This window comes from Erinaceus europaeus, chromosome 3, assembly GCF_950295315.1.
Source record: "Erinaceus europaeus chromosome 3, mEriEur2.1, whole genome shotgun sequence".
Taxonomy (NCBI): Eukaryota; Metazoa; Chordata; class Mammalia; order Eulipotyphla; family Erinaceidae; genus Erinaceus; species Erinaceus europaeus.
In genome coordinates this window covers 14,574,497-14,597,413 of record NC_080164.1, presented here as the reverse complement: position 1 = coordinate 14,597,413, position 22,917 = coordinate 14,574,497, and the positions used below count along the sequence as shown (strand labels likewise).

The 22,917-nt window shown below is 52.5% G+C and overlaps 1 protein-coding gene across 1 annotated transcript in view; it reads left to right on the top strand.

Moving 5' to 3' along the window:
• Window positions 1–22,917, top strand: part of ITSN2 (intersectin 2) — a 166,931-nt gene extending 144,014 nt beyond the window's left edge. The window contains exons 30-40 of the mRNA XM_060188414.1: window positions 3,608–3,729; window positions 4,869–4,975; window positions 6,498–6,681; window positions 10,045–10,143; window positions 12,214–12,381; window positions 14,124–14,339; window positions 15,079–15,200; window positions 15,796–15,878; window positions 19,018–19,101; window positions 19,670–19,843; window positions 22,054–22,917. Coding sequence (XP_060044397.1) covers window positions 3,608–3,729; window positions 4,869–4,975; window positions 6,498–6,681; window positions 10,045–10,143; window positions 12,214–12,381; window positions 14,124–14,339; window positions 15,079–15,200; window positions 15,796–15,878; window positions 19,018–19,101; window positions 19,670–19,843; window positions 22,054–22,211 — 1,517 coding nt within the window. The 3' untranslated portion in view covers window positions 22,212–22,917. The remainder of the gene's footprint in view (window positions 1–3,607; window positions 3,730–4,868; window positions 4,976–6,497; window positions 6,682–10,044; window positions 10,144–12,213; window positions 12,382–14,123; window positions 14,340–15,078; window positions 15,201–15,795; window positions 15,879–19,017; window positions 19,102–19,669; window positions 19,844–22,053) is intronic.

Genomic DNA, 22,917 nt, shown 5'->3' with positions numbered 1-22,917 from the left:
ACTTTCAAAATGATGAAACTGAGACTCGTCCTATTTTTCTACGATTCAGAATGCTGGGGGGGTGTGGGGTGTTTAACTGGAACTCAAATCCCCAGTAGTGACAGGCACAGTGACACTAAACGACGCCCAGGAGAAACCTTTCAACATCTGTATTCTAGTCACTGGAGTCTAGTGACTCCTGGGAGGAAAAATATCACCAGCACAGTGAACCAAATGACTGGAACATGAGCCAAGTTAGGGCCAACTGACCTGAGCCGTACTAGAGCCCAGAAGTGAGGAACTGGCCGGCCCTCGCACCGGGCGGCCACTCTGCCCCTCAAACTGCCGCTCAGTCTCCAGGGTCAGTGCCTCCGCACCACACAGCCCTCACGGGGCCTTGTCAGCCTTGTTGGCCCCCAGCTGAGGTCATTCCCACAGGGTCCCCGACAGAACAGGACTCGGTACAGTCCCCAGGGAGATGCCACCACCCTCAACATGGCATCGCCTCAAGCACAGCTGGCCTGGCTCAGTGTCCGTTTATGGTGGGGAAATGTTCAGAGCTGTTGCCGACAGGAGAACCCACCAAACCCAAGCTGAGCCTCGCATGGGCTGCCTCTGGTCTTGCTCTCTCAGTTCCTGTGCGGGGGGGACAAGCCCTGGCTCCCCGCAGGTGACTCTGGAATTCTCTGCCTTCACTGCTGGACTTTTTTTTTTTCTTCTGGTTTTAATGTCAGCTCCTTTTAAAACAAATTTATTTATTTATAAAATGGAAACACTGACAAGACCATAGGATAAGAGGGGTACAAATCCCACCACCAGAACTCCGTATCCCAGCCCCTCCCCTGATAGCTTCCCTATTCTTTAACCCTCTGGGAGTATGGACCTAGGGTCGTTCTGGGGTGCAGAAGGTGGGAGATTTTTGTCACCTCCCAAGGTGCCTGTAAATTGATCCAAATGAGGTCCTCTTCAGTGTCACTGTGGCTGCAGTGTGGCCCAAGCCTGGGGTTCTTTGCGCTTCATTCATTCATTTATTTATTTAGGCAGAGATGAATCGAGAAGGAAGGGGGCGATAGAGAGAGAGACCTGTGGCACTGCTTCACCACTAGTGATATTTCCCCCTGCAGGTGGCTTGAACCCAGGTCCTTGTGCATGGTTACATATGGGCTCAACCCGTTCTTTGTTCTTCTGGATCAAGGCAGTGGTGGTGGTCTGTTTTTTTGTTTTGCTTTGTTTGTTTGTTTTAGAGAAGTGTGTGTGTGTGTGTGTGTGTGTGTGTGTGTCTGTGTGTGTGTGTGTGTGTGTGTGTGTGTCTGTGTGTCTGTGTGTGTCTGTGTGTGTGTGTCTGTGTCGTCGAGATGGAGAGAGAGCCAGTTCTGCTCGTGTTTGGCACCTGTGCTGCTGGGGTTGAACCTGGAGCCTCTGGCATTCAGACGCTGTGCTCTGCCACTGGGCTCTCTCCCCCGGCCCTCAGGCAGGGAACTGTTTGTCCTGGGAACTCCAGGTTCTCTAGGTTTTTTTTTAAGATAGAGACAGAGTGGCAGAGAGAGAAAGAGAGCACCGCACCGGAGTGTCCTTCAGTGCCGGGCTGCTGGGCTCGAACCTGGGTCACACACATGCAGTGCAGCACACTGTCCAAGGGAGCTAGCTACCTCACCAGCCCAACCCCAGGCTTGCTGACTAAGCGCTTTACTCTGAAAGCATTTCTCAGACATACTTATTAGCAGCTCACAGTCAGAAGCACATTCTCGGGAGTCGGGCGGTAGCGCAGTGGGTTAAACACATGTGGCACGAAGCACAGGGACTGGCTAAGGATCCGGGTTCAAGCCCCCAAATCCTCACCTGCAGGGGAGTCGCTTCACAGGTGGTGAAGCAGGTCTGCAGGTGTCTGTCTTTCTCTCCCTTTCACTGTCTTCCCCTCCTCTCTCCATTTCTCTCTGTCCTATCCAACAATGATGACATCAGTAACAACAACAATAATAACTACGACAACAATGAAAAAGGGCAACAAAAGGGAAAATAAATAAATATTTAAAAAAAAATTTTTTAAGTGCATTCTAATCCCCAAATAGATTCCAAAGTGAAAAAAAAAAGCTCCCACAACAAGACTTCCCAGAACTTACTCAGAACAATTCTGTGCACAATGTAGTTTCTATTAGAAGAAAAAAAAACATTAAAAATAGATAGGTAAGTAGATAGATAGATAGATAGATAGATAGATAGGTAGATAGATAGGTAGATAGGTAGATAGGTAGGTAGGTAGGTAGGTAGGTAGATAGATAGATAGATAGATAGATAGATAGATAGACAGACAGACAGACAGACAGGCAGAAGACAGACAGGTGGGTAGATAGGTAGGTAGGTAGATAGATCGATCGATCAATAGGTAGGTAGGTAGATAGATAGGTAGATAGGTAGGTAGATAGATAGATAGATAGATAGATAGATAGATAGATAGACAGACAGACAGACAGACAGACAGGCAGGCAGGCAGGCAGGCAGACAGACAGACAGATGCTAAAAGATCATAACCTGGAGGAAGCTTGGAAAGCCCTCGGTCTCAAACCCTTGGTTTATTTATTTAGTCATTTCCACACCTCTGAACTGATCCTAAGATGAAGACTCTAGATCCTCAGAGGCTCATCATGGTTTGATCATTTTGAGACCATTTCTAGAAATCTTCTGCGGTTGCTACTAAGAAAGAAACTGTGGGGTGGGGGGGTCAGGTGGTAGCGCAGCAGGTTAAGCACACATGGCGTGAAGCACAAGGACCAGCATAAGGATCCCAGTTTGAGCGAGCCCCCAGCTCTTCACCTGCAGGGGAGTCGCTTCACAGGCGGTGAAGCAGGTCTGTAGGTGTCTGTCTTTCTCTCCCCTTCTCTGTCTTCCCCTCCTCTCTCCATTTCTCTCTGTCCTATCCAACAATAATGACAGAGATAACAACAATAACAATAGACAACAAGGGTAACAAAAGGGGGGAAAAATAGCCTCCAGGAGCAGTGGATTTGTAGTGCAGACACCAAGCCCCAGCAATAACCCTAGAGAAAAAAAAAAAAAGAGAGAGAGAGAAAGGAAGGAAGGAAGAAAAGAAAGAAAGAAAGAGAAAGAATAAAGAAAGGAAGGGGGAGTCGGGCTGTAGCGCAGCGGGTTAAGCGCAGGTGGCGCAAAGCACAAGGACCGGCATAAGGATCCCGGTTCGAGCCCCCGGCTCCCCACCTGCAGGGGAGTCGCTTCACAGGCGGTGAAGCAGGTCTGCAGGTGTCTGTCTTTCTCTCCTCCTCTCTGTCTTCCCCTCCCTCTCTCCATTTCTCTCTGTCCTATCCAACAACGACAACAATAATAATAACTACAACAATAAAACAACAAGGGCAACAAAAGGGAATAAATAAATAAAATTTAAAAAAAAGAAAGAAAGGAAGGAAAGAAGGAAGGAAGGAAGGAAGGAAGGAAGGAAGGAAGGAAGGAAGGAAGGAAGGAAAGTGAGGATCATATGGGAATGTCTGAGTGTTGCTGGCCTGCTGATCAGGTGGCCGGGGGAGCTGTGCGCCTGAGAGCCCCACGCCTCCCGGGAAGGCCTGTCCACCAGAGACCACAGGGTCCTCCTTTAATGCTCTGCCCTGCTTGCCCACAGGGTGCGCAGACCTCCAGGCCCTGGACACCATGCGGCCGGCCGAGAGGAAGAGGCAGGGTTACATCCACGAGCTGATCCAGACTGAGGAGCGTTACGTGAGCGACCTGCAGCTGGTGGTGGAGGTGAGGGTCTCGTGGGCGACTGGGTTCGGGCCTTCAAGCCCAGAGTCACCTCTGAGGTTCACCGGCTGTGAGGGAGCTCCTGCACCCTCCACACCATCTGATGTGCAAGGATCTGGGTTCAAGGCCAGCACCACAGGGGCGCCCCGCAGACAGTGGAGTGGTGCTTTGGTGTCCATCCGCTCTCCCTCTCTCTACCCCTGTCTATGATCCATCTGTCTGTCTGTCTGTCTGTCTGTCTTATGTCTTATGTCTATCTGAAAGTTTAAAAAGGAGAAGGTTCACCCACCCTGGAAGCAGAGGAATCACAAATGTGTGAGGCCTCAGCAAGGAGTGGCAGTGGGAGGAGGGAGGGAGGGAGGGATGAGAGAAGAAAACTGGGCCGTGGTGCAGCTGTGTGAGCACACATTACTGTGCACAAGGTCCCAGGTTCAAGCCTCCAGTCTCCACCTGCAAGGCCTCACAAAGGGTGAAGCAGTGCCACAGGAGTCTCTCTCTCTCTCTCTCTCCTTCTCTCTCTCTCTCTCAATCTCTCTCTTTCTCTCAGTCTCTCTCTCTCCTTCTCTCTCTCTCTCTCTCTCTCAGCCTCTCTCTCTCTCTCCCTACCTCCCCTCCCTTCTCAACTTATCTATCCTACCAAATAAAAATAAATAAGTAAATGAAAAATGCCTTTCTATGGGGCCGGGCAGGGGGCACAGCTGGCAGAGCAGAGCACCCATGTCACCATGCACAAGGACCCAGATGCAGGCCTCAGTCCTCTTGGGGGCGGTCTTCACAAACAGTGAGGCAGTCCTGCAGGTGTCCCTCCCTCTCTGCTGCCCTTTCTCTTTAAATATCCAGTTAAATAATTAACTACTTACCAGGGCAAGGGTAGATAGCATAATGGTTATGCAAAGAGACTCTCATGCCTGAGGCGCTGAAGTCCCAGGTTCAAACCCCCCCCCCCCAACTCCCTCACCACCACAAGCCAGAGCTGAGCAGTGCTCTGGTAAAAAAAAAAAAAAAGGAGAAGATGAAGAAAAAAAAGGGGGGGTTAATGACTATTATCTTATTGGCTTCAGTGTACAAAGGTACTTCGGGGTTTAGGCCACGTAGACTGCTCACACTTGAGCTAACTGACTGCCTTTATGTTTAAAATTCAGGTTTTCCAGAAACGAATGGCGGAGTCAGGCTTTCTCACTGAAGGAGAGATGGCCTTGATCTTTGTCAACTGGAAGGAGCTTATCATGTCCAACACGAAGCTGCTGAAGTGAGTCAGGAGCCTCTCCTGTCACTGCAGAGACCTCCCCCCACCCCCAGCCTGGGAGCTAAGGGTCTCACCTGGCGCTCTCTCTGCAGGGGCCACATAGCAAGGGACTTCCTTCCCTTCCTTCCTTTTGATTTCACTATCATTTTGCGAAAGTCTCTGAAATTGTCCATATGCGATTATCAAAGAAAGTGCAGAAACCTGACAGCACAGATGGGCCAGGAGGCAACTCACCCAGTCAAGTCCCTGCCTTACTCTGTACGAGGACCCAGGTTCAAGCCCAGCACCATGGAGCACCGTGGATGCTGGAGCTGTGCTGGGGCCCTCCCCTCTCTCTAAAGAAAAAAAAAAAGGTAAAATAATGGTTCTGCAAAAAGACTTTCAAGCCTGAGTTTCTGAAGTCCCAAGTTCAATCCCCACCATGACCAGAAGCCAAAACTGAGCCATGTTCTGGTAAAAAACAAACAAGCAAACAAAAAAATGAAATTTAAAAAAATGAAAGAAAGCAGGCTGAATGAAAGAAGGCTGGTGGTGTCACACATGCAAAGCTCTGAGTTCAGTCCCCGGTGCAGCGTTAAAGAAAAAAGGAAAGAGAGAAAGAAAAAAGGGAAATAACAAAGAGAACATTTTCATTAAACAAACAAACAAAAATCGAATCAGCGTATTAGCACATGACTCCCAAGTACGCGGCTCTCCAGTGCAGCAGAATGGAAAGGCAGCCCATCCCCACAGCTGGCTGGTAGTGTCTGAAGTTCCTGCATGACCTGCCTTCCCCAGAACGGTTTCCCATGGGGACAGATGCCCTAGAGAGAGCCCCCGGCTGCCCCATGGGGCTTGGCAGCTCCACGCCTGGCCTGTGTGGGCTTCTGTTTCTCCCCTACAGAGTGTGAGAACTTTCTGTTGTTCTTTCTGGGGCTTAACTGCTCCAGGCTGGTTTTTTTCAGACAGAGACGGGGGTGGGGGTGGGGGTGGGGAGGCGCAGACACGGACCCACATGCCGAAGCTGCTGCCCCAGGGCTGTGGTGACCATGCCCAGCCTGGGTGGTACACACCGTAAAGCTCCTGGTGGCCATTTTTCCTTTTTTTTTTTTTCCTCCCTTTCTTTTATAGGATAAGACAGAGAGAACTTGTGGGGAAGGGGAGAGACAGAGAGGAAGAGACTGAGAGAGACACCTGCAATACCGCTTCACTGCTCATGAAGCTTTCCCCCCCAGCAGGTGGGGACTGGGGTCTTGAACCCAGGTCCTTGCCTGCTACAATGTGTCCACTCAACTGGGAGTGCCACTGCCCGGCCTCCTCCAACCTTTTCTTTGCTAATGTGCTAAGCCTCAAAACCTTCTCCTTCTCCTCCTCATCTTCCTCCCCCTCACCCGTCCTCTTCTTCCTCCCTCCAGTCCCTCTCCTCCCCCTCCACTTCCTCCCCGTGGTGGGGCAGAGGGTCTCAGGGTTTCTGGCCTCCTCCATCGACTGGCCATCGACCGCACAGCAGTGGAGGGTGAGGGCCGCGTGCGTGCGTGTGTTGCAGGGCCCTGCGGGTGCGGAAGAAGACGGAGGGCGAGAAGATGCCTGTGCAGATGATCGGGGACATCCTGGCGGCCGAGCTGGCGCACATGCAGGCCTACATCCGCTTCTGCAGCTGCCAGCTCAACGGGGCGGCACTGCTGCAGCAGAAGACAGACGAGGACACGGAGTGCAAGGAGTTCCTCCGGGTAACCCTGAGGGCTGGGGGGAGCCTGCAGGCGGGGGAGAGGGGCCAACACATACCTAGCCAGGAATGTTCTGACCGTCCCAGTTACATTGCTTTTTCTTGGCACCAGAACTATGATTTTCCTATCTGATAACTTGAGTGTTTGCTTGCTTGCTTGTTTCACTCTCCAGGGGGAGAAAATTCAGAATGCCACTCTCTTAATTCTGCAAACTGTCTTTATCCTATGACAGGATATAAAATAGCTTGCAGAAACAGACAAAATGCAACATGAGGGGCCCGGTGGGGGCGCATATGGTCAAGCGTATGTATTACCATGCATAGAGACCCAGGTTCAAGCCCCCAGTCCCCACCTGCAGAGGGGAAGCTTCATAAGTGGTGAAGCAGGTCTGCAGTCTGTCTCTTCCCCTCTGTCTCCCCCTCCCTCTCAATTTTTCTCTGTTCTGTAAAATAAAGTAACAGAAAAAATGAGTTACTTATTTTTTTTATTTTTTTAAATAATTTATTTCTTTATTGGGAAATTAATGCTTTACATTCAACAGTAAATACAATAGTTTGTACATGCATAACATTCCCCAGATTCCCATTTAACAATACAACCCCCACTATGTCATTCATCATCTTTCATGGACCTCTATTCTCCCCACCCACCCACCCACCCCAGAGTCTTTTACTTTGGTGCAATACTCCAATTCCATTTCAGGTTCGACTTGTGTTTTCTTTTCTAATCTTGTTTTTCAACTTCGGCCTGAGAGTGAGATCATCCCATATTCATCCTTCTGTTTCTGACTTATTTCACTCAACATGATTTTTTCAAGGTCCATCCAACATCGGCTGAAAACGGTGAAGTCACCATTTTTTACAGCTGAGTAGTATTCCATTGTGTATATAGACCACAACTTGGTCAGCCACTCATCTGTTGTTGGACACCTGGGTTGCTTCCAGGTTTTGGCTATTACAAATTGTGCTGCCAAGAACATATGTGTACACAGATCTTTTTGGATGGATGTGTTGGGTTCCTTAGGATATATCCCCAGGAGGGGAATTGCAGGGTCATAGGGTAGGTCCATTTCTAGCCTTCTGAGAGTTCTCCAGACTGTTCTCCACAGAGGTTGGACTAATTGACATTCCTACCAGCAGTGCAGGAGGGTTCCTTTGACCCCACAGCCTCTCCAGCATTTGCTGCTGTTCCCTTTTCTGATGTATGACATTCTCACAGGAGTGAAGTGGTATCTCATTGTTGTCTTTATTTGCATTTCTCTGACAATCAGAGACTTGGAGCATTTTTTCATGCGTTTCTCGGCCTTTTGGGATCTCTTCTGTGGTGAATATTCTGTCCAAGTCCTCCCCCCATTTTTGGATGGGGTTATTTGTTGTCTTGTTGTTGAGTATATATGTTGGTTATTAAACTCTTATCTGATGTATGGCATGTAAAGATCTTCTCCCATTCTGTGAGGGGTCTCTTGGTTTGGGTAGTGGTTTCTTTTGCTGTACAGAAGCTTTTTAATTTGATGTAGTCCCATAGGTTTCTACTTGCCTTAGTCTTCCTTGTAATTGGATTCGTTTCATTGAAAATGTCTTTAAAATTTACGCGGAAAAAAGTTCTGCCAATATTTTCCTCTAAGTATCTGATAGTTTCTGGTCTAACATCCAAGTCCTTGATCCACTTGGAATTTGCTTTTGTATTTGGTGAAATACAGTGATTCAGTTTCATTCTTCTGCATGTTTCAACCCATTGTTTCCAACACCATTTGTTGAAGAGACTCTGCTTTCCCCATGTAATAGTCTGGGCCCCTTTGTCAAAGATTAGATGTCCATAGGTGTGGGGCCTCATTTCTGGGCTCTCAGTTCTATTCCACTGGTCAGTGTGTCTGTTCATGTTCCAGTACCAAGCAGTTTTGAGAGTTACTTATTTTTAAAAATGCAACATGATGGGAGTCGGGCGGTAGTGCAGCAAGTTGTGTAAAGCCCAAGGACCGGCGTAAATTTCCCGGTTCGAGCCCCCCACTCCCCACCTGCAGGGGAGTCGCTTCACAGGCGGTGAAGCAGGTCTGCAGGTGTCTGTCTTTCTCTCCCCCTCTCTGTCTTTCCCTCCTCTCTCCATTTCTCTCTGTCCTATCCAACAATGACATCAGTAACAACAACAATAGTAACTACAACAATAAAACAACAAGGGAAACAAAAGGGGATAAATAAATATTTTTTAAAAATTTTTTTAAATGCAACTTGTTGAGATTTAAAGTAAGTGGAGGCTGGAGGTCGCTCACCCAGTAGACAAGAAAAGAAGTGAATGGGGGCTGGGCAACCAGCGTCATGGTTCTGCCAAAAAAAAAAAAAAAAATTCATGCCAGAAGCTCTGAGGTCCCAGGTTCAATCATCCATGTCACGGTAAGCCAGAGCTGAGACGTGCTCTGGTTAAAAAAGGGAGAGGGAGGAGGAGGGGAAGGAAGGAAGGAAGGAAGAAAGGAAGGAGGGAGGGAGGGAGGGAGGGAGGAAGGAAGGAAGGAAGGAAGGAAGGAAGGAAGGAAGGAAGGAAGGTAGGTGGGGTATCCTGGTAGAGAGGAAATATAGCAGGGGCACTGGTGGGGTGTGAGGTGGGGAATATAAAAAGTAATCTTTCAGAGGGACTCCTGTTTGTGGGCAGAATGGGGTTCCCAGCTCAGAGAGAGGGAGAGGGAGAGGTGGGAAGAAAGAAAAGGAGGGAGGAGGGAGAAGCAGGATGAAAACCCTTGGGGAGGGAAGGGAGGTCTTGTTTTGGGGTATGTGAGATCATTGTGTCTTTGCACCAGCTGAGAAGGGGAGGACTACCACAGGCACAGGGCTCTATGAGGGTTCACTGCAGGCAGAGGAAAGGGAGAGGTCAGGCTGCTTGGGCACCTTAAGAAGTAGGGAAGGCTGAGAGGACAGCCTGGAGGAGTTGGTTCAGGAGGCTGAGGAGAGGGTGACCCAAGCACAAGACGGCCTACACTGGCTTTCACACTGGGAGGAGGGGCCGCTTCCATCAGCCTGGGAGCTCTCATTTTAGACCCTGAGTTTGAAAGAAAAATTAGGGTGTCAAAGAGAGCTCACTGGGTAGGATGCCTGCCTGCCACATGCACAGCACAGGTTCGAATGCCAGCATGGCATGGGAGCTTTCTCCAGTGCTGTGGGGTGTGTGTGTGTGTGTGTGTGTGTGTGTGTGTGTGTGTGTGTTCATTTGAATGGGAAGCGGGCCCCAGGAGCAGCGAAGTCATGCACACCCCAGACTCCAGTGAGAGAGGGAGACAGGGAGAGGAGACGAACAGGCGGCTGTCCGAGTCAGGAAGATGGCCATTATGCCGTGCTCTCGGGATTCCGGTCTCCTCACGCCCCTCTCGCGACTTTGCAGAAGCTGGCGGCTGACCCGCGGTGTCAGGGGATGCCCCTGTCCAGCTTCCTGCTGAAGCCCATGCAGAGGATCACCCGCTACCCGCTGCTCATCAGAAGCGTGAGTGCCGGGCCGGGCTGGGGCGGGGTGGGGCGGGGAGGCCGGGTGTGCGGAGCCTCGTCTCACACACGGCTGTGGGGCTGCAGCCTGCGCTGTGTGTGTGTGTGTGTGTGTGTGTGTGTGTGTGTGTGTGTGTGTGTGTGTGGTGTGTGAGTGTGGTGTGTGTGTGTGTGGTGTGTGTGTGTGTGAGAGTGTGTGGTGTGTGTGTGTGTGTGAGAGTGTGTGGTGTGTGTGTGTGAGTGTGGTGTGTGTGGTGTGTGTGTGGTGTGTGTGTGTGTGTGTGTGTGTGTATGAGAGAGAGAGTGTGTGGTGTGTGGTGTGTGTGTGTGTGTGAGAGAGAGAGTGTGTGGTGTGTGAGTGTGGTGTGTGTGTGTGAGTGTGAGAGTGTGTACACCCCCACAGTGTGAAGGGGTTGGCAGCAGAGGCAGCTGTGCAGCAGGTGCCGTATCTGAAGTCTGGGGTAGGCGTCTCCGAATGTGACGCAGACAGGCCCGGCACAAAGCAGAAGCACAGGCGCGGCCACTGTGCGGGCACATCTCTAGCGGCTGGCCGGCGTTGCCCAGAAGGATGGTAAAAAGCAGCTTTGGGGCAGACCCACTTCCTACCCACCCTTCCTTTCTCAAGGGTGTACTAGCCCTTTAAATTTTCTTTTTTTCAATCTTTATTTTTTTGGATAGAGATAGCCAGAAATAGAGAGGAAGGGGGAGCTAGAGAGACAGAGAGACCCCTGCAGCCCTGCTTCGCCACTTGTGACGCTTTCCCCCTGCAGGTGGGGGCCGGGGGCTTGAACCTGGGTCCTTGCGCACTGTAACACATGCGCTCAACCAGGTGCACCACCACCCGGCCCCGCACCGCCCTTTAAATCTTCTAATCAAGCCTTTACTCTTTGTCTTTTTTCCTTCACTAAATACATTTTCTACCCCTATGGCACTTAGAGTCCATTTTTTTCTCATCTCCCAAGATGAAGCCCGCATTGTCTTTACCTGGTGTCTTTCCTAAATAACTCTGTATTGTCAGCCTTGGGCGTTTGGGGTTGCCGAGTCGGGAAGATGGACCCCCACAGCTGCCGTGGAAGCCAGGAGTCATCTGAGTGGGTCCTCGAAGCCCGGAGGGGGCTCCCGGGGCTGCCCACGGGTCTCCATGCTGCAGCCTCTGACGCCACTTCCCAGTGAACTGCACGCTCTTCCCTCCACGCCAAGCCAACGGCCTGGCTTTTCTTTTTGTTCATTTTTTAAATTATCTTTATTTATTTATTGGATGGAAGCAGCCAGAAATTGAGAGGAGGAGGGGAGATAGAGAGAGAGAGACAGAGAGACACCTGCAGCCCTGCTTCACCACTTGCGAAGCTTTCCCCCTGCAGGTGGGGCTTGGGGGCTCGAACCCGGTTCCTTGTGCCCTGTAACATGTGCGCTCAACCAGGTGCACCACCACCCGGCCCCTGACGGCCTGGCTTTGTCGTGTCTTCCTGAGTCGCACTCCTGATGATTCCCATCACACTGTCAGAACCCAGGGTCGGGAGTCTGGCGGTAGCACAGTGGGTTAAGCGCAGGTGGCACAAAGCGCAAGGACCAGTGGAAGGATCCCGGTTCGAGCCCCCGGCTCCCCACCTTCAGGGGTGTCGCTTCACAGGCGGTGAAGCAGGTCTGCAGGTGTCTGTCTTTCTCTCCCCCTCTCTGTCTTCCCCTCCGCTCTCCATTTCTCTCTGTCCTATCCAACAACGACGACAACAATAATAACTACAACAATAAAACAACAAGGGCGACAAAAGGGAATAAGGAAATAAATAAATATTAAAAAAAAAAAAAAAGAACCCGGGGTCATGAGCCCCCGCTGCTGAACAAGTCAGCTGTGTCAGCAAGGCTGCTGCAGCCGGCTTCCACTGTGGGTTCACCCTGAGGCGAGGCGCTGGGGTCACCAGGAACCCCAAGGATTGGGAGCCACTCACTGGGCGGAGCTGGGGCCTGGCTCTCGGCCGTGACATGGTGCCTCCCCAGCTCCCAGCTCCTGCGCGTGAGGGGAGTAGGGAGCGGACAACAGAATGCACCCTGTGACGCAGCTCCTCTCCCTCAGATTCTGGACAACACCCCGGAGAGCCACGTGGACCATTCCCCCCTGAAGCTGGCCCTCGAGCGGGCAGAGTTGCTGTGCTCGCAGGTGAACGAGGGCGTCCGGGAGAAGGAGAACTCAGACCGGCTGGAGTGGATCCAGGCGCACGTGCAGTGCGAGGGGCTCACCGAGGTGAGGCTCGGGGCTCGGGGTGCGAGTGCAGCCGGGCGAGGCCTCCCCGCAGGTGCACAGTCTACACCTCAGACCAGCTGGGCCCTGCGGGACTCCCGTCCTGCTGCTCCTCAGATCACCTCCCTTTCTTTTTCGTTTTGTTTTTCGATATTTATTTATTTTCCTTTTTGTTGCCCTTGTTGTTTTCATCATTGTTGTGGTTATTATTGTTGTTATTGATGTTGTTGTTGTTGTTGGATAGGACAGAGAGAAATGGAGAGAGGAAGGGAAGACAGAGAGGGGAAGAGAAAGACAGACACCTGCAGACCTGCTTCACCACTTGTGAAGCGACTCCCCTGCAGGGATCGCCTCCCTTTCTGTGGAGAGAGATGGGGTGGCTAGGGAGGCTCAGTGGGTAGAGCGCACAGCTTGTGTGTGGGAGGCCCTGGGTTCAATCCCTGGCACTGCATATGTTGCATTGACGCTTTGGTCTCGGTCTCTCTCTCTCTCTCTCTCTCTCGCCAAATAAATCTTCAAGGGTTCTGGAGATAGCACAATGGTTAGTTCAGTCCCCAGCACCACATAAGCCAGAGCTGAGTAGTGCTCTGGCAAAAACAACTAATTAAAAGTGGCCTGGGAGGTGGTGCCTTGCACGGGGTGTTGGACTCTCAAGATGAGGTCCTGAGTTCCATCCCCAGCGCCTCTTACGCTGCAGCGATGCTCTGCTTCCCTCTTCTCCTCCTGCTCCCACTCATCCCTCTTCCTTTTCTTCTCCTCTCTCCTGTCTCCTTGTTTCCCTTCTTCCTAATTAATTAGTTAAAACTTTTAAAAAGTAAAGAAACATTAGAGCAAAGGAAGTAGCACAGCAGTAGTGACCAGACTTGCATGTGAGAGGCCCCAGATCGGGTCCCCAGTGCCACCAACAGAGAGGGGGGAGGGTGTTGGACAAAGAAAGATTCAGACGTGTTTTTGAGGTCTTTCTTTTTTAATGTTTTATTTCTCTTCTATTTGATAGGACAGAGAGAAATGGAGAGGGGAGGAGGAGGAGGGAGAAAGAGAAAACACTGCTTCATCGCTCCTGTAGCCTCCCCCCTGCAGGTGGGGAGCAGGGGCTCGAACCTGGGTCCTTAGGCATCGTAACTTACACGCTCAATCAGGCGGGCCACCGCCTGGCCCCGGAGGTCTTTGGGTTTTTGTTTTGCTTTTCTAGATTTATCTTCCTTGTCATTGCCAGGATTTCCCCACTCAGGGCTGACTTTTTCCGATAGAGAGACTCCAACACCAGAGCTTCTCCGGGTGCTGTGGGCCTGCCGTGGGGTGCTCCAGAGGCCCCAGCCTGGGTCTCACACATAGCGAGGCCGTCTCACCAGCCCCTGCTGGGAGATCTTGGCATTCAGCTGGTGGAAACCATGTTCCGTGGGTAGAAAGGTGTTCTCCAAGCCCCTCTGAACTCTGAGGCAAGGCTTTTTATGTCAAGGGGAATGAATGATCACAGCCACATCCCCACCCTAAAAATAAAACCCCCTGGCCTCCTGGGGCCCCAGGAGAGTTTGTGCTGGAACATTCCGAGTGACCATAGGACAGAGAGAAATGGAGAGAGGAGGGAAAGACAGAGAGGAGGAGAGAAAGACAGACACCTGCGGACCTGCTTCACCGCCTGTGAAGCGACTCCCCTGGAGGTGGGGAGCCAGGGGCTCGAACCGGGATCCTTACGCCGGTCCTTGTGCTTTGCGCCACCGCCCGACTCCCTCTCTCTCTTTAAGCAACTCGTTTTCAACTCCCTCACCAACTGCCTGGGGCCCCGGAAGCTTCTGCACAGCGGGAAGTTGTACAAGACCAAGAGCAACAAGGAGCTGCACGGCTTCCTCCTCAGCGACTTCCTGCTTCTCACCTACATGGTCAAGCAGTTCGTTGTCTCCTCAGGCTCAGAGAAACTTTTCAGCTCCAAGTCCAACGCTCAGTTCAAGATGTACAAAACGGTAAGCACGCCGTGCTGGCGGGAGCCTCGCAAGTGTTCCCTTGAGCAGAAGGACTGTGCCCACCCAGCCTGTGCCTTTCCTGCCTCATGGGACACTGCCCGTCTCGGTGGCTCGGCCCTGCTGGGGAAAGAAGCCCCAGTCAGGTTGGGCCTCCGTTGCCCTCGTTAGGCCTCTAGTGGGTTCCAGCTTTGGGCCTGGCTTCCTCCCCAGCAAACAGGACCCACCACCTACCTCTTTCCACACCAGGACCCGTCTCTATTACCATGCTCAAGGACCTTGGTTCAAACCCTGGTCCCCACCTGCAGGGGGGAAGCTTCAGGAGTGGTGAAGCAGTATTATAAGTGTCTTCCTCCTCCCCCCCACGCCACGCCCCGCCTCCTCCCTTCTCAATTTCTGTCCTATCAAATTAAAAAAGACGATGACAACGATGACAACTCCATCTCTGTGGAAAGCTGAGGCAGAAAGCAAAGTGCCGAGTGGTGTGTGGCACACCGGCGCTGCTGTGGATGCTGGGAACTCCTGGCTCCGTTCCGGGGACATCTGATCTACCCCAAAGGTTGACCAGCACAAACCAGAGGCTGTTCCTTGTTAGCCCTGAGTAACAGGCCCCCAAAGCCAGACACACACACACACACACACACACACACACACACACACACACACACACACCCTCAGCAAGGCCTTCCTCGGCAGACCGGACGCCCTGCTCACAGCTTGTGTCTGGCCTTCGTTCTTTCAGCCCATTTTCCTGAATGAAGTCTTGGTGAAACTGCCCACAGACCCTTCCAGCGACGAGCCCATCTTCCACATTTCTCACATCGACCGGGTCTACACCCTCCGAACAGACAACATCAATGAGAGGTGAGTCCTGCCTGGAAGGCCAGGAGGAGGCCTGGACTCCTCCCTCTGCCATGGGACATCTCAGCGGGCGCCCAGGTCCTCCTCACTCTGCCCTGTCCTCTCCGCCGGACACACCTCGTCCTGTCATCCCCTCCCACTCACTGCCTCTTCCCAGAGGGCAGCCCCATGGCTCACTTCCTCCTAGAGCCCAGCAGGTGACAGTCAGAGCTCCTGGTTCCTCTGGGCCTCAGCCTTCATCCACAGAACCCGCCAGGGTCTGTCTCCTGTCCTGAGCTCTGGCTCAGCCCCTGTAAGACAGCCTAGATGCTTCTCCCTGGGGTGCTTCTCCCTGGGGTGGGACCTGCTGCTCTGTCCTGCTGCCTTGCACCTTCTCTGTCCGAGCCCAGCACCTGCCGGGCACCTGGTGGTCTGTAAGAACTGTCCAGAATGTCTCAGCTCCATCCTCAATTAGCAGAGGAGCCTTTCGATTGACAGTTAGATCTGTGAGTGGCCCAGATCTTCAGAGCAAGATTAGCGCAAGGGAGAAGCAGGGGTGCAGAGCCCGTGAGGGCGAGGGGTGTGGGAAGGAGGGGGTCCCACTCGACTTCTCCCCAAGGACGGCCTGGGTGCAGAAGATCAAGGCGGCGTCGGAGCAGTACATCGACACCGAGAAGAGGAAGCGGGAGAAGGCCTACCAAGGTGATGGTGGGGCCCTGGAGGGGGCTGGGGGGGGGTCTGACTCCAGCTCCAGTGGGGGTTGGAGCGGGCACCAAAGACCAGACTCCCTGTGAAAGGATCTGACGCACCCCTGCCTGCCCTCCCCTTCTGCACTGATGGGGGGGTTCACAGGAGCTCTGAGACCACCCGCCCCCCCCCCCCCCCACACACACACACACACACGGGGCCTCACTCATCTCCAGTCCTGATCTTGGCTCGGTCCATTCTGGGCCGCTTCTTGTCAGCTCAGTCCTGGGCTCCTCCCCAGAGCAGCCTCTGCCCTGTGAGCCCTCCCCTCAGTCCCCACTCCCCTCCTTCTCGCTCCCTTCCTCCTCCTCTTTCTCTTCACTGTCCGGCTCTGCTGCTCCCCCCGCCCCTTCCCTCCTGCTCACACTCCTCTCAAGACTCCTGCTGCTGTTTCCTCCTCAGCTTCAACCCTCCTCCTCCTCCCCCTCCCCCTCCTCCCCTCCCCCCTCCCCCTCCCCTTCCTCCCCCCCTCCCCCTCCCCTTCCTCCTGCCCCTCCCCCTCCTCCTCCCCCTCCTCCTCCTCCTCTTCCTCCTGGTACTTGCCTCCTCCCACTCCTCCTATTAATCTTTTTCTTCCTCTCCTCTTCCTACTTCTTTCCCTCTTTCTCCTCTTCCCCTGCCACCTGTCAGTGCCCCATCACTCAGTAAACAGCTTGCTCAGGGGACAGCGGTGACCCGAGCTCAGTCCCCTGCCTCCCGGTGGGCCCTCCCCCTCCCAGTACCAGTAGCTCTGCACCTCCTCAGTAGTTCAGAGCCTCCCTCCTCCTCTCACTGGCTTTCTGCCGCTCTCTCCTGAGTCCCCCCCCCACACACACACACACACTCTGCACCCCACCACCCTCCAGATACCCAGCTTCACTTCTGGTGCTAGGCAGTGCCAATTGGCACCTCCAGCGGGATTAGCACTGAGAATCCCTCCGCTGAGGACATGTGTGGCTGTGTGGGCCTGAGCCACTGGAGAGCCAGTGGGCTCCTCCAGCCAGAGGCCCGTCCCACAATCCCTCGGGCTGCTCTCTTGTCCTCCACCCTGACTGTCCTTTCCTGGTGGCTTCGTCCTATTAAGAACTGCCAGCCCATGGGTCCAGGCGGTGGCACCTGGTTGAACATACGTGTTACCATGTGCAAGGACCGAGGTTCAAACCCCCATTCCCCACATGCGGGGGGGGGGGGGGGACTTCAAGAGCTCTGAAGCAAGTCTGCACGTGTCTCTCTCCCTGTCTTTCCCTCCCCTTTCAATATCTTTTCCAATAAAAATAAACGGGTAGACAGCATAATGATTATGCAAACAGTCTCATGCCTGAGGCTCTGAAGTCCCAGGTTCAGTCCCGTACACCACCATGAGCCAGAGCTGATCAGTGCTCTGGTAAAATAAAATAAAATAAAATAAAATAAAATAAAATAAAATAGGGCCAGTGGTGAAGCACCTGGTTAATCACACGTGCTACAGTGTGCAAGGACCGAGTTCAAGCCCTTGGCCCCCACCCGCAGGGGGCTAGCTTTAGAAATGGTGAAGTAGAGCTTGCAGGCGCCTGTCTCTCTCCCTCTTCATCTCCCCCGCCCCTCTCAATCTCTGTCTCTATCCAATAATAAATACAAATTTAAGAAAGTAAAATGAATGAACAAGTCAATAAACAAGCCCACCAGACCTCAGCACAAGTCCCGTTCTGTTTCGAAAGATCGTCTTCACAGGGCTACTCTCTCCCCACTGCAACATCTTCCCTCTGCCTCTGCAATCAAACAAATCTGCAAACTCTGGGCCCCTCCCCAGTGGCATCTGTGTACCAGCCCCCTTTCCCTGAGTGACCCCCCCACCCCAGCCTGCCCCAGGCTGTGGCTGCCGCTCCTTATGTTTGCTTTTTTCTAATTCAGGTTTCCTTTCTTTTGTTAGAAACTCCTGAAAGGTATGTGTGGATTGGCTGTTGCCCATTGAATTTTGTTTTAATTATACCTTGAAGGCTTGCTGTTACAAATGATGGAATCATCCCTAATGAGATTCATATGGTGATCCCTTAATCCGTCAGATGTAAATCAGAGTCTCTCTCAGTTTGCTCAACTTCAGTACCTGCAGACACACTCCCCTCTGGCCATTTATTGGCCTTCCTCTGTGTCAGGCCTGTGCCGGTTCTCACCGGACCCCAAAGATGGCTGGGGGGGCAGGTGGGCCTGAGGGGGCGACTCCCTTAGAAGAGTTTCTGGGCACCCTCAGATGTGAGAAGTCTTTGTAGGCTTCGGAAGGTGAGACCCGTGGATCTAACTTCACAGTGGCCATGATGCTTTAACTCCTCTGCCTGCTTTCTCTCTGGCTCTGGAGAGCAGCTCCGAGTAGTTCTTTGAATGGGGTAAGGTCCTGGGTGGCTCTGCTGAGTGAAGTGTCCTCACAGAATCAGAACTGTGGTGAGTAGCAAAGGACACATTCGACTTTGGTATCTGCATTTAGAGACTCCCCGACTGGGCTTTTGTTTGTATGTTTGTTTGTTTGTTGTTTTCGTCCCTTTTCAAGCTTCAGATTCTCATGTTCAGAGGTTATAAAGGGTTATTTACTGGCCAGGCGGTCAAAATCGTGAGACTTGCTGGGGGCCTGGCACACACTGACACAGAGCAAGTGCCCAATAAATGTTTCCCTGCTTTTGAATGTTAAAACAAATATAATTGTATTCATGTCACAAGTGAGGGGTAACTACAAGGACGAATAAGCAATCCAGGCCAGGGGGTGGCTCACCCAGCAAGAGTGCACACTCCGCCACGCCAAGGGCCTGGGTTTGAGTCCCCCACCCCCAAACCCCCACTTGGGAGTAACGTGTCAGGGGGAAGCTCCCTAGCGGCCCAGCACCAGGTGTGGCAGAACTGCACAGGCGCAACGCCACCCCCCCCCCCCCCCCCCCAGAAAAGCAGGCGGCAGAACAGTGTCCTCTCGGCGCTCTCCAGCGCTCCTGCTGGCCGCGGAAATCATGGCACACGCAGTCAGGCCCCGCGGGCGGGCGGGCGCTGGCTCCTGAGGCCCTGGAGAGCCGGGGCAGGGCCCAGCGCAGTGGCAGGTAAGCCTGCATGTGAAACCGCGCGGACCAGCTGTGTCTGACATCACTGCCTCCCGCAGCTCGCTCTCAGAAGACGGCAGGCATCGGGCGTCTGATGGTGCACGTCATAGAAGCCGCGGAACTGAAGGCCTGTAAACCCAATGGTAAGCGCCGGGCATCGGGCGCTGCACGGAGTGAACGCTTTTGCTCGCCTTTCACTTTTCCGCAGAACTGGAGCTTCTCGATTCCATTGGCTCCCCTGCCGCTGTTCTTTTTTTTTTTTTTTTATTGGGTTATTGGAAGCCATGAGCTATTTTTTTTTTCTATGCAAAAATGCGTCCTGACTTTTCCCAAAACCCGGTCACTTCAAGTAGAGAAAAAAGGGCAGGTAGGGAGAGTTACCACCTGGGGAGCTTCCCCTGGTGCTGTGGTGCCAGGGCTCTAGCCCAGGGCTCCATGCATGTTAAAGCACATTCTCTCCCAGGTGAACTATCTCCCGGCCTCAGACATGGTTATCAGCACTCTAGTTGCCCAGTAAGTAGGTACCAAAGGCTCCTTCGTCTGTGCTTCCATGTGGGGAGCGTGAAGCAGGCTGCACTGACACTTGCCCAGGCCGGGGACCTGGGGTGAGTCACCTCCAGATGGTGACACCCTCACCAGCCAGGGCCCAGAGGCCACCGAAGCTTCCTGCCCGCCGGCCACTCACGGGCGTGCCCCCTGCCCCGTCTGCAGGAAGGAGCAGCCCCTACTGTGAGGTCAGCATGGGCTCCCAGAGCTACACCACCAGGACCCTCCAGGACACGCTGAACCCCAAGTGGAACTTTAACTGCCAGTTCTTCATCAAGGACCTGCACCAGGATGTGCTGTGTCTCACCATGTTTGACAGAGACCAGTTCTCGCCGGATGGTGCGTGGGCCTGTGTGTGGGGAGGGGGGGGGACAGGGGCCCCACGATCAAGAAGCCAAGGTTCAGGTTGTCCCCCAGGGGCCCACGGGGAAGGGCACGGGCTGGTGGTCCTGTGCTGTTCACACTGGTAGGTGGGGTGGGGGTGTCACACCCCGCAAACAGAATGGAAATGCCCTTCTGGTGGCACTGCCGGGACAGCCTCCAGAGACTGTGGCACCGTCCTGGCTGCTCCCTCAAGCCCACGGCCCTGTGTGCAGCCACCTGCTTGGGTCTGAAAGCTTTATGAGGGGGGCTAGGCGGTGGTGGATCTGGTTAAGTGCATGTTCCCATTCACAAGGATCCGGGTTCGAGCCCCTGCTCCCCACCTGCAGAAGGGATGCTTCACAGTCGGTGAAGCAAATGCTGCAGATATCTCTCTGTCCGTCTCCCTATCTCCCACTCCCCTCTCAACTTCTCTTTGTCCTATCAAGAAGGAAAAGTAGAGAGAGAGAGAGAGAGAGAGAGAGAGATGGCCACCAGCAGCAGTGGATTCATCATGCAGGCACCACTCCCCAGTGATAACCCTGGTGGCAATAAAAAAAAATTGGGAGAATCGGGCGGTAGCACAGCGGGTTAAGCGCAAGTGGCGCAAAGCACAATGACTGGCATGAGGATCCTGGTTCGAGCCCCTGGCTTCCCACCTGCAGAGGAGTCGTTTCACAGGTGGTGAAGCAGGTGTCTATCTTTCTCTCCCCCTGCCTTCCCCTCCTCTCTCCATTTCTCTGTCCTATCCAACAACGACATCAATAACAACAACAACAACAACAGCAAAAGAAAACAAGGGCGGGAATCGGGCTGTAGCTCAGCGGGTTAAGCGCAGGTGGCACAAAGCACAAGGACCGGCAAAAGGATCCCGGTTCGAACCCCGGCTCCCCACCTGCAGGGGAGTCGCTTCACAGGCGGTGAAGCAGGTCTGCAGGTGTCTGTCTTTCTCTCCCCCTCTCTGTCTCCCCTCCTCTCTCCATTTCTCTCTGTCCTTTCCAACAACGACTACAACAATATAAAAAACAAAGGCAACAAAAAATAAATGAATATTTAAAAAAAAAACAAGGGCAACAAAAAGGGATGCATATTTTTAAAAACTTTTAAAAAATCTTTAAAAAAATTATTAACCCTATTTGAAATATGCAAATAGTATCGTGTATAGTAGTTTCTTTCTCCTTCCTTCTTCTCTCCCTCCCTCCCTCCCTCCCTCCCTTCAGCACTCCATACCTTTGTGACTCTCACCTTTGTGACTCAACCACTGCCTAAAGGCTCCTCTTAAGAGAGAGAGGAGGAGCTTCCTCACCATTCCTGGAGCCTCCCTTGGCGCCTGCCCATGTGGTGCCGGTTCTGAGCCCTTTGCTCACACACTGAGAAGTTTGCGCTCCGGTGGTGAGCTGTCACCAGGTCCCTCCCTCCAGGAGCTTCTCAACGGTTTATTTTCTGCCAACAAGCTTTTCACTGGGATCCTGTACCAGCATGATTCCATTCATTCTGGCAGGCTTTTTTTTTTTTTTTTTACATAATAGGTGAGAGAGAGAGAGACAGAGAGTGAAGGAGAGATGCCACAGCACCACTCTGCCACCGTGAAGCTTGCCCCGCACAGCCGTATTCCTGTGTGGTGCTTGGTCAGCGGCTTGACTCTGGGCCCCCATTCATGGTGATGTGTGCACTCTGCAGGAGAGCTACCTCCTGGCCCCTAACAATTTTATTTTTTAAATAAGAATTTATTTTTTTAATATTTATTTATTTTCATTTGTTGCCCTTGTTTTATTATTTTATTGTTGTTATTACTGATGTCATCGTTGTTGGATAGGACAGAGAGAAATGGAGAGAGGAGGGGAAGACAGAGAGGGGGAGAGAGAGATAAGACACCTGCAGACCTGCTTCACCGCTTGTGAAGCGACTCCCCTGCAGGTAGGGAGCCAGGGGTTCGAACCGGGATCCTTACACTGGTCCTTGCACTTTGTGTCACCTGCGCTTAACCTGCTGCGCTACCAGCCGACTCCCAAGAATTTCTCTTTAAAAAACAAACAAACAAAAAACCCAAGACTACAGGTTCTCCATCCCCAGCACCACTGTGTGTCCAAGCCGAGTAGTGCTCTGGTCTCTCTCCCTCTCTACTATCAATGAGTAATTTTTCTTTAAAGTAAAACAGGGCTTTTGACTCTCCCCTGTCTGCTCACCAGATTTCCTGGGTCGGACTGAAGTTCCACTGGCAAAAATCCACACGGAGCAGGAAAGCAAGGGCCCCACCACACGCCGGCTTCTGCTGCATGAAGTCTCCACCGGGGAGGTCTGGGTCCGCTTCGACCTGCAGCTTTTTGAGCAGAAAACTCTCCTCTAGGGACTTGGGGAGCTGCCCTCGAACCGAGGCTGGAGAAGACAGCGGTGCTGCCCCGGGTAGAGGGCTCCCAGCTTCACTCATCACCAGGTCACACCCACTGGGCCCGATTTTATTGCACACTAAACCGCTAGCAATCTATGCAAACATGACTTTCCCTCTGAACACACCCGGCCCGGTAGCGCAGTGCCTTGTATTAGTGTTAACGCGGTGGGCTGCGTCCTCGCCAAGGTCTCCATTTTCAGGGCTACTCATGTATTACGTGGAGACGGCGTCGGACCAGCAGCTGTCATACCACTTGGCTGAATGTGTCCACTGTGGGTGGTCTGGGGACACTGTAACCATTCCACACCCTGTGACCTCTGCTGGGTCACAGCCACTCAGGAGGTGAAGGACTGGGAAGGCTGATACCGAAATAGTGTCCGTTCATGCACTGACCAGAAACAGCAGAAACTTGATGGTTTGGCTCCTGGCTAGGCGGGAGCTCTCTCTGCTGAGACAATGCAGTTTGAAATCTAAGGGGGTGGGGAAAGCTTGATTTGCTTTAAATACTGTGAACTCTAATGATGTGGAAAATATTTTTCAACTTTAATTTTCTGAAGTCTTATTTAATTCTTTGTTTTGCGTATTTCACAGAACATGCATCTTTAAGCTTTATCATTGCCATTATGTACAGAGAGAGAATAAAAGTCTAAGTTTATGAATGGAA